This window comes from Podarcis muralis, chromosome 2 (genome assembly GCF_964188315.1).
Source record: "Podarcis muralis chromosome 2, rPodMur119.hap1.1, whole genome shotgun sequence".
Classification (NCBI taxonomy): domain Eukaryota; kingdom Metazoa; phylum Chordata; class Lepidosauria; order Squamata; family Lacertidae; genus Podarcis; species Podarcis muralis.
In genome coordinates, this window is record NC_135656.1 from 60048661 (window position 1) to 60064408 (window position 15748).

Genomic DNA, 15748 nt, shown 5'->3' on the forward strand with positions numbered 1-15748 from the left:
GGCTGGTGTCAGAGTAATAAAACGTAGTACACATGTTCATAGTTTTATGGGACAGTGTTTAAATGATCATATATTGGCTTAATATGCTGAGATATCAATGTGCCTTTTGTTAGCAGAGTCAAGTACTGTTCTTTTCAATTTGCAGTGCAAACAAATAAACCAGGAAAGCTTCAATTAACCATATTCCAAGCCACAATTTGAAGTTGTTTTAATACTGTGGTTTGTTCTCAAGCTGGTAACCATAGTTTCATGGCTTAGATAAAACTGGCAATTATGGTTAATTAGAGACTTTCCAGTTTAATCATGGCTTGTGCAAAGGGAAGAGTGAAAGCTTGGTGTGCAAGCAAAAGTCATGCTTATATCTTTGCTTATTAAGCTGAAAGACTATTGTTATATATATTTCACCAAAGTTGTCATATTTTAATGCAAACCATGAGCACCAGAAAACTGACAACGAAAACAACAACAGTATAATCCTATGCATGTCTTATTTGGAAGTAAGTCCCACTGAGTTCAGTGAGACCCACTTCCAGGTAATTGTGTACAGCAGGGTTGGGAATTGTGTGGCCCTCCAGGTGGTGTTCAGTTCCCTTTGGGCCCTAGAACTATGTAATAACAACAACAACAACAACAACAGTTGTTGTTGTTGTTGTTGTTGTTGTTATTATTATTATTATTATTATTATTATTATTATTATTATTATTGATATGCTTCCCATCTGACCGGGTTGCCCCAGCCACTCTGGGCAGCTTCCAGCAAATTAAAACATTAGACACAGTAAAACATCAGACATTGAAAGTTTCCCTATACAGGGCTGCCTTCATATGCCTTCTAAAAGTCAGATAGTTTACCGTATATCCTATAGAATTGGCCTGAGACCACTCACTTACAGAAGTGCAATATGGTCTACCTTCTGCTGGAATTTCTTTTGAGAGATACATTTGTAAAGCACTGAGGCATGACTTTAAATTATTCTGCTGTTTAAGCATTCAGGGCTGACACTTACTTCAGCAGTTCTTGCAGTGCTAAGCTTAGTAATGGTTTGTTAATGAGTCAGGGAAAAAGGAGATGTGGCAAGGAAGCAGGGATGCAACAAGAGGGAGATGGAGAGATGGTAGACTGCAAATGTTGTGGAGCAAGGAGCTAATTTTAGAAAGGCTTACCATTCTTATTTGTCTGTTCCCTCAGGTTTAGAGGGTAAAGTTAGAGAACTTGAGGTGGGGCATGAGTTTTCTTTTTTTATACTTTGCTTTGATTATGTTGCCCTGCCAATTTACTGTGATGAACCTTCAATACTGAATAACAGAGCCAGGTTGCTTATATAAAAGTAGGCATGGTTATAAAATGTAGGTGCACATTTTCATATTTGCCACTGGGATGTTGGAAGATGAGAAAACTAAATCATTCGGTCATCCCAACCTTATTTTTCCCAAATAGAGGTTTGTAAACATGGGATGCTTTTGTTAAGGCTGCAGTCTTATGAAGTAAGCCCAGCCTTTGCTTACATCATAGAATCATAGAATAGAATCATAGAATCATAAGAGTTGGAATAGACCACAAGGGCCATCGAGTCCAACCCCCTGCCAAGCAGGAAACACCATCAGAGCACTCCTGACATATGGTTGTCAAGCCTCTGCTTAAAGACCTCCAAAGAAGGAGACTCCACCACACTCCTTGGCAGCAAATTCCACTGTCAAACAGCTCTTACTGTCAGGAAGTTCTTCCTAATGTTTAGGTGGAACATCAGTGCTGCATCATTTCCCCATTATCTTTTGAAATCTGACCTACCCACTTTCCTATTCCTGTGCATACCTGGGGGTCTTTTTGCACACTGATAGCACACAACTTTACTTGTAAGCCAATTCACAGCCTATGTTGAGGGGCAGGTTCAAGCACTCAGTCTGTCATCATGATGAGCTGCAGTGTGACATATTTAATTGGAGGTGGTTAAGCACAGTAGAATAGGGGACGCAGGTGGTGCTGTGGTCTAAACCACAGAGCCTAGGGCTTGCCGATCAGAAGGTCGGCGGTTCGAATCCCCACGACGGGGTGAGCTCCCATTGTTCGGTCCCAGCTCCTGCCAACCTAGCAGTTCGAAAGCATGTCAGAGTGCAAGTAGATAAATAGGTACCGCTCTGGCAGGATGGTAAACGGTGTTTCTGTGCGCTGCTCTGGTTCCCCAGAAGTGGCTTAGACATGCTGGCCACATGACCCGGAAGCTGTCTGCAGACAAACACCGGCTCCCTTGGCCTGTAAAGCGAGATGAGCACCGCAACCCCAGAGTCGTTTGCGACTGGACCTAACAGTCAGGGGTACCTTTACCTTTAAGCACAGTAGAATACAGAATGGAATCTTCTCACCAGTAAGACACCCCTGCCCCTCATTTCAAGTGGCATGGACAATGTATCTTGTAGTAGTCATCCAAACATAATGAGGAAAATTGCAATCAAGTTTGATTTGTACCTCATTATTAAGGTACTAAACATGACACAAAATTTGGAAGTAAAATCCTCATCAAGGATGCTGACCAGCAATTGATGTGATGCCCTAGGACAAACTGAGAAAAAAATAGTAGGTGTCGTCAACATCTTAATATTGGGACATTGGAAGTTGTAAAATTAATAAAAACTGCTATTAGTATTGGTTGGTGAGTTGTCTTCTATTATGAATGCACTAATTTTTCTTATTCACTACATCTTGCAGATATTGTTGACTCTAATTGCTGCTCTATTGTATTGACTAATCTGGCATCATTGCTTTTGACCATAATGGATCAGATTAAATAACCATTGAGACCCCTGTCTGTAAGTTCAGCCTCTGATTTTGTGACTCAAAATTCTTTCTCTTTTGCACAGAACATGTTCTTGGCAATCATTAATGACACATACTCTGAAGTGAAAGCTGATTTTTCAGTCATCCCAAGCAGAGAATTTGAGATCAGTGATCTTATTAGACAGGTAAGCACCTATAGGTGTTTGTTCATATTACCATTGTCAGCAACAAAATAATGGTTGCTTGTTAATCATATATTGGCTTAGTAAGATGAGATGTGAAGAAGCTTCATTTTGTACCTGCTGCTCCTTTTGTTAGAGCAAGTAAACAAGACAGGAAATCTTTCCATCTCATCCTGACTGGAAAATTAATGGTTAATGGTTTCAGGACGAACAAGTATATTAAGACTCGTATAATGGTTTGGAGTAGCTTAATATCCTGGCTTGTTCCAAACCTATCATGAGGACAAAATGGGAAATTATAGTTAATGGAAAATTTCCTGGCTTATTTTCTGTTCACACAAAGGGAAGAGCTAAGTGGTTATGTGCGTGATCAAAAGCTTGTTCATATGTCAGCTTAATCACGTGACTATTTTAATCATAGATAATAGAATCTATAATGGGTAGTTACTGACTACTTGCTTTATTCATAAAGTCCTTTAAAGGATCAACCCGGTACTACTTTACTATAGTTCCAGTTAATTGAGATGCAATTCACTTGGCTTCAATGGGTCTGCGGTTCCATAGACAATGAATGGGGTTTTGTCACCTCATTGTTTGGGTTGCATCTCCTAATCAAGGAGTCATTTCTGGTTGGCTGCATTTGTGAGGCTAGGAAAAATAAGAAAGTCACCACATGATTCCAACCTGATCTTCGTATTTAGGGGCTCAACCATCCCTACATTGGGATTATGTGGTACATCTTTTGTGACTTGTGAAAACTCCTTGCATCACTTTATATTACCCATGTCTTCTTTTTGAGCATATGGTATTTTTAAGCAGGTTACTAGCAATGCCCCATTTGGTTGTGCAGAGTCTGGTGATAGGGAGAAACATGTGTTTGGTGTGGCTGATGAATATGTAAATCTAGTTTAATTGAGAATCTCATGTGAGATTGGCTTATTTAAGAGCAGGGGTTTTTATCAGCCCCCCAAGTCGCTGTTATTTATTATTCATTTGCCAGGTGTATAGTTGCAGTCACTGCATATTCAGAAACTACAAACACTTTCTGCCTCATGCTTGTGTAGACACCTTGTTCAAAGCCTGATTAATCCCAAATTCACCACTGTAACATACTACCTAATTTAGCTTCCGTTGACTTTTTTTCTTATCCTTATTCTTGGGATTTTGAAGAAAGGCTGCTTTATTTTAAGCAACCGAGCATCTAGAGGATGAAAAGAGAGTGCAGAAATACACATCCTGTGATAGGATGTTCAAGTGACAGGTGTCATAATTTCTAACATCTTGAAATAAAAGCATTCCCTCATTTTTAAAAGCCAAGGATTGCTTATTGCTCAGATATGATCATGGGGAAAATATTAAGGAGGCTCATTTATAAAAGATACCATGGATATTTCCAGTACATAGAACTCCCACCCAAGTTTATTAAAGCTGTTTTTCACAGCCCAGCCTCTATTTAGCACTGAATGTATTGAGACAATGGTTTTTAATAAATACATACAACAACTAAAATCTGTGAGGACAGTTACAAGAATGGTTGCCAACTTTTTATTCCACCCCCCCATACAATTTTATTAAAGTTTTTCCATAATACAATAAAAGAAAAGAAAGTAATTAAATAAAAACAATAACAATAAAAGAAAGATAAAAGAAAATGCAGAGTCCTCTCTCAAAGGTAGCTCTTAACCCTCACATAGGAAGAGGTAGACTTTCCCAGCTCTCACCAGGGAGCTTTCGTTTTTTCTCCTATTTTCTCACCCTGGCAGATCTTCCCTTCCCTGCCTCTCATTCAGGGTCCTTCACAGCACCATCCATCACCAAGAATGGTTTCCAAGGTTTTCCCCCTGATGTTTCAATTGTGTGTGTTTTTACCCAGTATGCCGCTTAAAATTAATCTCCAGAATCACTTATAAAGAGTACCACTTTTTTTCGCTTCTGTTTTCTTCCTCACAAGAAATTTGTGTGTTCTAAGTTGTGCTGGAGACAGATCTGAGTAAGTGTTACCTTTCATAGTTTAAAAATAGACGAGAAGAGGCAGCTTGCTTGTTTGGCACAGTAGCCAAAGATGGTGCATACTGAAATAGTTTTGCATTCACCAGAGCTGCATCCAATTTAAGGGGACAATTCTCTGTCCCTGGAATGGCATCCCAGTGGCTATAGAATTTTATAGCTTTGACTGTATCTGGGCAGAGCAGGACTTCAACTATTCCTCCTCCAACAGTAGAAATCTTTGATCCAGGAAAATCTTTGCATCCTCTGAACCCAAATCCTTTCTGTTCCCCTGCTATGTGCCCAGGATGGGTTTGGGGAAATATGTCAGCCCTCCAACCAGTCCCATCGTTTCTACCCTCACCAGCACAAAACGGTTGTTACTCAGGATTTGATGGGTCTATGTTGCCCCTTCTCAGTGGTTTCCTCTGCCCATCTGCCTAATACATCAGCATTCCCTCTTAAGACTCATACATACTGCAAACTTTGAGGCTCCAGCATCATTTTCAGCTTTCACTCTTTCCCCACTCAGTTTTGCTTAACATCCATTTGAAAAAGTTTCTGACAACTCAGAAGCTTATTCACTATTTTGTGACATTTCAGTGAGATATAATGAATATATTGCCAAACTATGGTTTTGGGATATCCACCTAACAGTGCTTTCTTTATATTATACTTAGAGTTACAATAAAGCTCTAGTCAAACTCAAACTGAAGAGGCAGACATCACAGACAGAAGACTTGTATGGAGTAAGCAGGTAGAAATCACATGCGCACCTCAGTTTTCAAAACCTTGAAACCCAAAAAGTATTTGCTATGTCAGCTGTGTTTTTCAAGCTTGCAATCAAATCTAATACACTATCAAATCTAATGTGCTAATTTTCATGACGTAATTAGGCCAAAAAAGGTGTGCATTACATTCAAGTAAATACAGTATATATCCCATATACTATTTAGATAGAAAGAAGGCTCACAAGAGAATTCCGTTGCTGTTGCAGCATATGGTAGAATCCATGTTCTGTTGCAGTCAAATGACAAAACTGATTACAGTGCTGCTAGACTGCATGTTAAAGTTTTGAAATAAGGGGGTAGGGAATCTACTCCGTCCTGTCACATGTAAATTTAATGTCAATCAATCTAGACGTTTCCTGAAATGTATAGCCATTGCCATCCTATGTCTGTTCTTATCTCTTGGTTGAATATGTGTTATTGAAAGTAGTGTTTTCTTTCTACCACATCTTACCACTTTCTTGGCTGCTGTATGCGAGGGGCAGGGAAATGCTGAACGGCAATAATAATCATGTCATGCATCTTCTTTAACTAGATATAATTGTGATGTGGGAGGAGATGTGGTTGAGCAGTGGGGATAACTTTTTAGGACCCTAAAGTTATGGAGCTTTGTTCAGTCATCCTTTAACATTAATTGACTGATTAACTGCATTCAGGCTTTTTGGGAAGAAGTGGGGACTTAATTCTTTTCACACAAAATAAGATCTACATTTTACACCAGGTTCCATTTTGTAGTTTGCTGACATCAGTTTCACTCAAAGCTGTTTCATAGCAGCGAGGAACCTCTGGCCCACAAAGGCTGTTTCTGAGCTGGTGTTGCCCACCTCTTACTCCCCTGAAGTCATATGATGTGAGGTGTGGGACTGATAAAGCCATGAATGCCAAGGGACTGTCGGGAGAGCACACTAAGGTGTGTGTTCCTAATTGCTCCTTTCCTGTGGGACTTGCATTTAATGCTGTATGCGAGCACTGCTGCCTTTTACAGGGATCCGATCACCCAACATCATAAGATATTGGATGATTGGCCTATAGTGTGTTGGCCACTGCTTGATCCAGCCTACTGGACCAAAGTGGTTCCCCACCCTTGCTGTATCAGGAAGTGGTCATAATATGGACTGTAATTGTGTACTGTGTTTTATTGCATGACAGAAGCTCCAGGACAGATGCGAATAAGAGCCTCTCCAGAATTGGTAGTTTGGACAAGGTAAGATTCTTCTGTTCTAAAAACGTGATGCTGAATTCTGCACACAAGACTACGGACACATTCCCCCTTTTTGGCTGTGCTCTGGTAGAATCTAGCATTCATCTGACCCTGCACACATTCTTTTCTTCAGGTAGTGTGTGTTTGTATGGATCAGTAATAGGAACGTGTTTTAAGGACAGAAAATGCCTAGTCCTTTCTTCTTTTATTTTATACTACTGCACTTTGTATAATGCGACTTGAGAATGTGAGCAATGCAACACGTGTACATGGGAAAGTGACTTAATGATGGCTGTTTTTCTTTGTGTAAACAATATCGTGTCTCTACAGGATGTTTCCAGGAAACGGAAATCTTACGGTAGCTCATCCGCAGGACTTCAGAATGCAGTTTCTTACACTGAATTTCAAAGGTATGCTGCTTAGTGTCATAGTCACTGTTGTCTTCAACCCTTTCAGACTGGGAGTCATGTTCAGGCCAAACGTATTGGAGACCCACTTATTAAGCCCCCCCCCCCCCCCCCGAGGAAATGCTGCTCTTGTGACCCAGCTGAGTTCAGGAGGGGAGAGTGCTCTTGTGCTTGAATCCTGTTTGTGGGTTTCCCACAGGCAACTGCTTGGCCACTGTGAGAACAGGATGCTGAGCTGGATAGGCCATTGTCCTTAGCCAGCAGAAACTTCTGATGTTCCTACATCAGATAGTAATCCAGTAATGGGGTCATGATACACCAGCTGAAAACTAATGTATGAAGAGAGAGTGTGATCCTCATTTGGATAGTTTCCCACTCCAAGCAACTTTTTTATTTATTCGTTTTAAAAAACATTCTCCTGGTGGGATCATCTGCACTACCCAGTTGGAACTCCATAATGCAGCTGATCCCTGCCCAAGCAGGGCTGCCTCAACGCTTCTCAAAAGCACTGTTTCACATAGCCGCCGCCACCCCATTTAAAGGAGATGGTGGGCAGCTGCTTCAAACAGTGCTTCTCCTTTCAGAGGTCCATGGGAAGTTGATCTTTCTCAAAGGTAGCTACTTCCAAAAGTAGCTGCTTTCTTTAGCTGCACATACTTTGTTCCCAGGAAGGAACAAGTGCACCCAAACAGCCCTTTTCTGATTTGGGAAGTGGAAATGGGCTGCAGGGACGGCGTCAAAGAGTAGCACTGGGAAGGAGAAGTGGCTTCCATTGGACAGAAACCTATTCCCCCGCAAGACACACTCCTACTGCCCATCAGCTCATGGGTGGGAGAGCACCTTGCTCCAGCAAAGGAACCACCAAGAGCCCACATTAAGCTCCCAATTGTTATTTTGAAGCCCCACCCTCCACCTAACATCATGTAGGATCTCAGGTATAGGGCAGGTGGGTGTGGCTTCCCCAAAATGGCTAGTTGAGCCAAATGAGGAGGCCTGGCAGGCTAAAGATGATTCTAAAGCCCCACAGATGCGTTTTCTGTTTGTATGTTTTGTTGGGTTTTAATTTTTTCCTTGTTCTAGACTTTCCAGATATACAGCAGAAATGGAGAAACAACTGAAAGAAGTGACCTATAAGCTTGACATGCTTATGAATGCTGCTCCTAAAACCACAGTCTCACCATGAAAGCTACAGTAGGGAAAGGTAAGAGGAGAGAGCAGATTTTACAATTGGGACCCAGTCTGACTGAAACCTTAGATGCAACTTCTTATGCCTTTCAGAAACAAGGTTGCCCAACTCAGTATTTGTATAGCTGCAGCACTGGGAAAACGTTCTAGACTCTAGAATGTAGATGTTGAAAGGAATCCTTCCCCAGCTTATGCATTACCCCCTCCATTCAAGTGGTGTGCCAGTTGCTTGGCCGAACACCACATAGATTCTGAGAAAAAGCTACTTCATAAAGTTAAAAAAAGGAAAGTTCCAACCAACCAAAGTCTAAAGATGGGGTTGCCCAGGAGCTCTGATTGCTTGCCTCCTACTACTAAATGTAAGACAGAAGAGCTGCTTTTGGCATAACTTCTTTTGTCAACAGTAGCTTAACAGGAAGTGAGAACTGTAGGCATGTTACATAGCCATGAACATGCACTGAACACCTCCACCTACTGTTTTATTATGTGGCTGTTTGGGGGCACTGTACTTAAACCCAGGCAATCAGGTTGCAGCTGTGGGAAAACACATAAGAATAGAAATGTTTTAAAAGATAAGGCAAAAGTGTTTTCCTTCATTCTTTAGAGCAGCATTAGAGGGGCAAAGAATAAATCTCAATTTGGAACTGCTGGGAGCAGGCTGTCAAATGTTATAGGATACTAAATAAAGTTGTTTAGTTTTGTATCTATTGTATTCTATATTCCGAAGCCAGTTTGGAAAAAAATGATATATTATATATCCCAATCCAGAAAAGGCAATTGCCACATACTTATCAGAAACCATGGACATACCTTAGAATCCCCAAGATCCCACTCCCCAAATTCATCCTTTAATTGATTTTATTTCTGGATGTAAGAATTAAACAATTTTTAAAAGTGTAGAATTGCTAATGGGAAAGTCTTTTGGAAGGCAGTATTTAGAATTGCTGTTCCCACCACACCCATGTTTATATGTTGCCCCCCAGAGGGTTGACCATGGTGGCTGGCCTTCAGCACAAAAAAAGGTTAAGCCTGCCATAGATACACATCTGAATGTACCTTCAAATAAAAATGTTACTTTCAACAGGACACATTCATTGCACAGTTCATCACCCCCATGTCAGTGCAGCTCCAGGTTTGTGTCTGCTTCCCACTGAAAGTAACTGAGTACTTTGTGTGTGTGTGTGTGTCCCCAATGGTGAAGTGATCTGATTTACACTCCCATCTAGTGTTTTGTGGACCAGGGTAAGACTGGAGAAGTCAGCTTCTAAAGATAATGGTGATATTTATTTTGTTTTGCATTTGCTACATTGTTCTGAAAGCTCAAGTAATTTAAAAGTGGATAAATAATGTAAGACAATTTTCATCATTTAGAATATCCTATTTACTTCAGTAACCAAATGTCACCTGAAAAATAATGCCTCCGGATAACATTCAGGCTTGAAATTTTATCCCCAGGGAAAGAAGGCACATAGCCGTAATACAGTCACTGAGAATACCCTTCTCTGTGCCCTTGCTGGTAGTGCCAAGAGGATGCTCTCAGGTACTTGTAACGGTAGCAGGGAGGTGTTAAGTATGAAACAGTGCACTGTGCACTAAAAAAAGTCTGTGTCAATACCACTTATTTCCTGTGACTGGTATGAATTAAGGAAATTTACAAACATTTACTCCTTGCAATTAATTCTGCTCCTATAGATGAGGATGCTCAGAGCTGTGGAGGGGAAAAGTAGAGGGTTTTTAGTGCATTAGCATTAAGGCCATTTTGCATCAGAAACTTACTTCTAGCAACCATCTCCCAAGCTTACATTTGCTCATGGAAAAGGACTTTCTTCTGGCAACAGCCAGGTCCCATTTTTAAAAGTGTGAGCAGCTGAAAACCATGGTTAACAATAAAGGAACCCTGGAAGGCTAGTATACATACATGGATGAGACCCTCCCTTTAACAGGTACTGCTAAATTCTACACCCAATCAGCATCTTGTTTTTAGTTCTTGAGGGATTTTTTTTTAATCCTATGTTTCCCAAAGCTCTTGCAACTGCCCCATCATTTTAGATGGATCAGTTGTTTTTACTGCAAGCGATATTTCTTTGTGGATCAACAGAGGGCTCCAAGAAGGATGTGTTGCCTGCCTTGCAGCTCAGAAACACAAAACTGCACTTCAATGCTGTTTTCTTGAACAGCAGAGAATGGATCTCTGTCAAGTATTACAACATATAACAAAAGGTGCATACAGTGGTGCCTCGCAAGACGAAATTAATCCGTTCCGCGAGTCTCTTCGTCTTGCGGTTTTTTTGTCTTGCGAAGCACGGCTATTAGCGGCTTAGCGGCTTTAAGAAAAAGGAAACAAACTCGCAAGACGTTTCGTCTTGCGAAGCAAGCCCATAGGGAAATTCGTCTTGCGGAACGACAAAAAACGGAAAACCCTTTCGTCTAGCGAGTTTTTCGTCTTGCGAGGCATTCGTCTTGCGGGGCACCACTGTAATAGCAATAACAAGAACTTGTTAAGCAACAGTCTAATATGAATGTTAATGGGGAAAACCAGACCAAAAAATCAGGTGGGAAGGAAGGACCTGCTGGCAGGAGTACCCCCCGATACTGCCCCATACCCTTGAGACAGAGAAGAAAAACTGCACAGCTCGCCAAAACAGGGTGGATCTTGGAACACCCTATATATACATCCACAAAGAAATTAGGTTAACAAATTCAGATGTGGAAAAAATCAGGTCTGTAGAACACAAGAATAACCTTGCTGAACGTTCTAGAAGTATAATATAATAAACTGCATCCAGTCGGCAGCACTGTAAAAATTAGAAGAGTGTGCACAATGAATATATTTATTTATTTATTTATTTATGGGTCACCTTTCAACCTGAAGGCCTTTAAAGCAGCTTACAATGTAACAAGATAAAAAACACAAGTACATGCTTGTTTCTGGTGAAACTGCAACTACCACCAGTTCTGAGACTGTAAGCCAGGACTACATGTTAAAGCCAAACAGTAGAATTATAGGCAACAGCACACAGGATTAAAACAAACAATTGTTAAAACCTTGTTTAAACGCCCTAGAGTCAATTAGGAGAAACAACACATGTTCCACACACACACACACACACACACACACACACACACACCACAAACACACAATGGAGTATGACAATAAAAGATCCTTTTATTATAAAAATCTATACAATGAAATGCCAGACATAGCAATCATTTATATCTGGTTTATTTATATATATATATTTATATATCTATATATCCACATATAGTTTTTACTTATACCAAAGTAAAACTATGTTATATCACAAAATGCCTAACACTACCATTTATTGCTCAATAAGATGGCACAACACACACTCTTAGCATAACTGATGCCATGCTAGCTACGATACTGAACAAACAGCCAAACACTGCATAACACACAAAAGCAGCTGTTAATTCTGAAGTGGAACCAGTCTGATCACTCACTTTATAAAAATATTGGAATCATATAGATTTAAGCATTATAAAGGAGGAATATATTATTTAAAACATTTAAATAGTGCATATTGACATTTTGCATGTGGTATATAAAACATTCATGTACAACACTGTACAGTACACATAAGTTTCAATGTTTGGGTGCACCTGTGTCTGCAGATTGATAGAAAACAAAGTGAAGTGTACATTGCACAATGGAGCTGAATAAAAGCCACAGATGATCTCCAGATTAATTTCCAAACTTGTAATTCACTACTAAAAAAACCCTTCTAGTTGTATAAAAAGGCAAAGCATTTGAATATAATCTCATTTCAGTGCTCTTGGGTTCCAAAATTACATGCCTATAATCACAGTAAAAATAGAGAGACATAGCAAACAGGCAAGTATGGAGTATTGAAAATCTACTTTCTATCTATTCCATGTTAACACACTGACCTGATGAATTACATGCTAGCCACTTATTTCACAGACATTCATTTTTTGGTCTTTCAAAAAGCAATGAGAATCAATATCTGTGTTGACATTAGCTGTTCATAACACATGCAGCAAATAGGCACATACAAAAACATGGCCACAGTACAAAAGATATCAAAAATGTGCCAATTTCAACATTTAGGGCTCAGTCCAGTTGTGCCACAGATGCAGCACCCACATGCAAAGAAATCCCATGACACTGCCCTGTTCCTCCCCGTTCAGTGTGCACACACTGGCACTCAATTCATCAAACCATTTTTAAGGGCCTGAGGTACAGTGTCTGCACACATGCCATAAAGACAGGTGGTAAAACGGAGTCTCTGACCTTTGATAATCTCTCTATGTGCAGACTGTATGTCCACAGTAGGCTTGGATAGAGCCTTTCAGACTGCAGATTTAAGTGGGGGGCGGGGAGGGATTGAGAAGAACCATTAAAGGCTACTGTCATCTATACTAGGCAAAATAAACATCACAAAAATGTTTCAATTCTGAAGCTTCATCATGCAATAACCATATGATATCTGCTTATTGCCACAAACAAATCACTTTTCCTTCCATTTTTACAACAGTGACATAGCAGAGAGGCTTTTCTCAAACTGTGTGTCTACCTTGAATCCATCACACTAATGATTTTATTTTAGCCCTTGGTAAGATATGCTTATTTCAGATACAACAGAGCTGAGCACAGACACTTTCTCATACAAAGGTAAGATGCAATATCCATTTGAGATCACACACTAAATCACCATCAGCTGATAAATTGATAAATTAACAGTAATGCAAGTCTTGTAGGCAATATGTGATATAAATGTTCAGGTTTTTCCAAGTTTTAAAAATACAACAAGCAAGGTCACTTTCTGGTTTGTCCATTGTAATCTGAAACTGAAGACCAAGGAGCTTTAAGTTGCAAATATCTACAGACCATAAACCATTCTACCGTATGAAAAATGTCATTTGAAATCAAACAGAGTTATTCTGCAGCGGTCCTCTGAAAGGCATTTCAGTTCAATTTGGTGTTGAAAAACACAGTTGTGTTCTTAAATTTGCTGCCATTGTTCCCCAGCATAAAAAGGCAACAGAGGGAGTTCAGTACAACACTAACAAATGCAGATGAAACGAAGTTAGAAGGTCCAGAGTTTCTGAATGGTTCTAGTTCTACAGTCTTTTGGGAGGAAGAGGCATTTTTAATTAAAAGAAACAAGGAAAATGTTTTCTAAAGTTGGACAGAGCAGTCTTTTTTTAAGTTTTTTGTTAGCTTTCTAGATAGGACCTACTTGCCTTTCAAATGTGGCACCATAAAATGTACAAAAACTGCATTCTTTCAACAGCGCAAGACAAAAGTGAACACCTAACAGTACTATGGACATCATAAGAAAACAACCTTTCACTATTATGAAGAAACTTAATTTATTTTGAAGAATCTTGTTTGCTGATAAGGACTTCAAGAAGCCGCAGTTTGGCTTTAACTTTCTTGTACTCTCTGTACTCATCAAGCATGGGAGCACGATCTTCTTTCTGAACATTTCTGGAAAAATAAAGCCAATGCAACATTTAACAATTCTGACCAATTTTGTTGGTTTGAAATAGATTGGGGATGCATGCAGGCTAGAGGCGTTTCATGTTATACTGGTGAACTGGAGGTGGTGCATCTGTCATCCTTGACCCTGTGCTTCATTCTAAGCATTTTTAGGCAAAAGCTTGTATTTTCTGAAGTAAGTACAAACATCAATTCATGGAAGGAACCTAGTAATCAGAGATATAGTGCTTCTGAACATGGAGGTTACATTTCTATCAAAGGTAAAATAATAGCATGTGGTAACAATTTAAAGAAGTAACAAGAAAAGGAAACACATCTGCAGCACTCTACTCATAACAGTGCACATTTCATTTTATCTGATGTTCTCAAGGTTTTACAAATTGTCTATAAAAAGTTAACAACTTTGTGGGGTTTTTTTTTAAAGGTTAAAAACCCATTTAAATGAGTAAGAGTAGCCAAGCCCGTTCACATTCCACCCAAATCAGTGCAAAAATGTTACAGGGTGGAATTCAAACTAGTGCTAATTGCATTGTAAGCACAAACATTTCTGCTTGCCTAATCGAACTGTCTCCTCGGTTTGCATGCTGTTCTGGGGCTTCTTTCAATCTCCCCAGAACTGGCGGGGGGGGGGGGAGAAAGGGGAGAAAAATATATTGTGCTGTCTCCTACTAGCATAGCTATTTAGTTGAATCCAGTACATAACGTTTAACAAGGCTGCATTGTCGTCATAGCAAAGTTGAGAGATGCCGTGGACAGTAATATTGAAGTTCTATTATGCTACATTTCTCAGTATCTTTATGGAATGTAATGACTTATTTGATTGGCGAGCATTATGTGTAATGAATTTGAAGCCCCCTCCAGCTTCTTTCACAGAACCTATTTCTTGCTGAATTGGGGTAAAAATCCAATGGGAATTGGTAGAATCCAATGGGAAACGTGTACTAAATTTTATAATTTATTTTAATTGGCTATATTTATACAAATATTCATTTAAACCAAATAGTGTGCCTGATGATCCTACTAAAATAGATGAACATTAGAGGCCACATTTGCAAAATCCAATCAAGGGACCCACTGTTAACCAATGTTTCCTGTTGCAAGTAAACATAGAAGCTATGTGTTTCCAAACCTATAAGCTACGGCTTCCAAACAAGCCAGGGTATAAATCTATGGTTTAAAGTTGGTTTACGAATCCTGGTTTGTTTGAAAGTCTTAAACCAGAGTTCCCAGTTTGCACCTAGTGTAAAGCTATAGTTAACTGTGGATTCCTTGTTTTCCCACTTGTACAAAGGGCTGCATGCAATTGCATAAAGCAAGTGTATCCTGGCTTAGTAAGAGTCATGTGAACGGCGTCAGTGTTACGTTGTCATTTTCAACACTGTACATTACTAACATAACTAATGCCTTCACCAACAAACACAATTGCATATTTGTCTCATCTTCATTATGAGTAAACTTCTGGGCCTACAATCATTGTATATTCTACTAACCTTCCATTCTGCTGATAAAACCCTTCTTCAAATTCCCGTAGAGTTTTGCGCAATTTCTTTTTTTCAGCTCTGGCTTTCCAAAGTTGCTCCAATAATTCAGGCCTACAACATTATAAAAAAAATGCATAGGGTAATCAAAACCATCATGGATATTCCACCCATCAACAAAGCAATAATATCAATGCCCCTTGCGCAGCATTTTCCAGGTGCCTGACAGCCGGCTGCAGCACTGAGTATAGCATAGCTGC

General features: G+C 39.8%; 2 protein-coding genes across 8 annotated transcripts in view; one reads left to right on the forward strand and one right to left on the reverse strand.

Annotated features, from left to right (window-relative positions):
* Positions 1 to 13918, forward strand: part of PKD2L2 (polycystin 2 like 2, transient receptor potential cation channel) — a 29876-nt gene extending 15958 nt beyond the window's left edge. For both annotated transcript variants that reach the window (XM_077924550.1, XM_028718126.2), the window contains 6 exons: positions 2857 to 2958; positions 5622 to 5698; positions 6879 to 6933; positions 7261 to 7340; positions 8418 to 8538; positions 13802 to 13918. In XM_077924550.1, coding sequence (XP_077780676.1) covers positions 2857 to 2958; positions 5622 to 5698; positions 6879 to 6933; positions 7261 to 7340; positions 8418 to 8520 — 417 coding nt within the window. In that variant the 3' untranslated portion in view covers positions 8521 to 8538; positions 13802 to 13918. The remainder of the gene's footprint in view (positions 1 to 2856; positions 2959 to 5621; positions 5699 to 6878; positions 6934 to 7260; positions 7341 to 8417; positions 8539 to 13801) is intronic.
* The window catches only part of FAM13B (family with sequence similarity 13 member B), a 56675-nt gene continuing 52595 nt past the window's right edge, over positions 11669 to 15748 (reverse strand). For all 6 annotated transcript variants that reach the window (XM_028718121.2, XM_028718117.2, XM_028718119.2 and 3 more), the window contains 2 exons: positions 15501 to 15602; positions 11669 to 13998 (listed from right to left, as the gene is read on the reverse strand). In XM_028718121.2, coding sequence (XP_028573954.2) covers positions 13881 to 13998; positions 15501 to 15602 — 220 coding nt within the window. In that variant the 3' untranslated portion in view covers positions 11669 to 13880. The remainder of the gene's footprint in view (positions 13999 to 15500; positions 15603 to 15748) is intronic.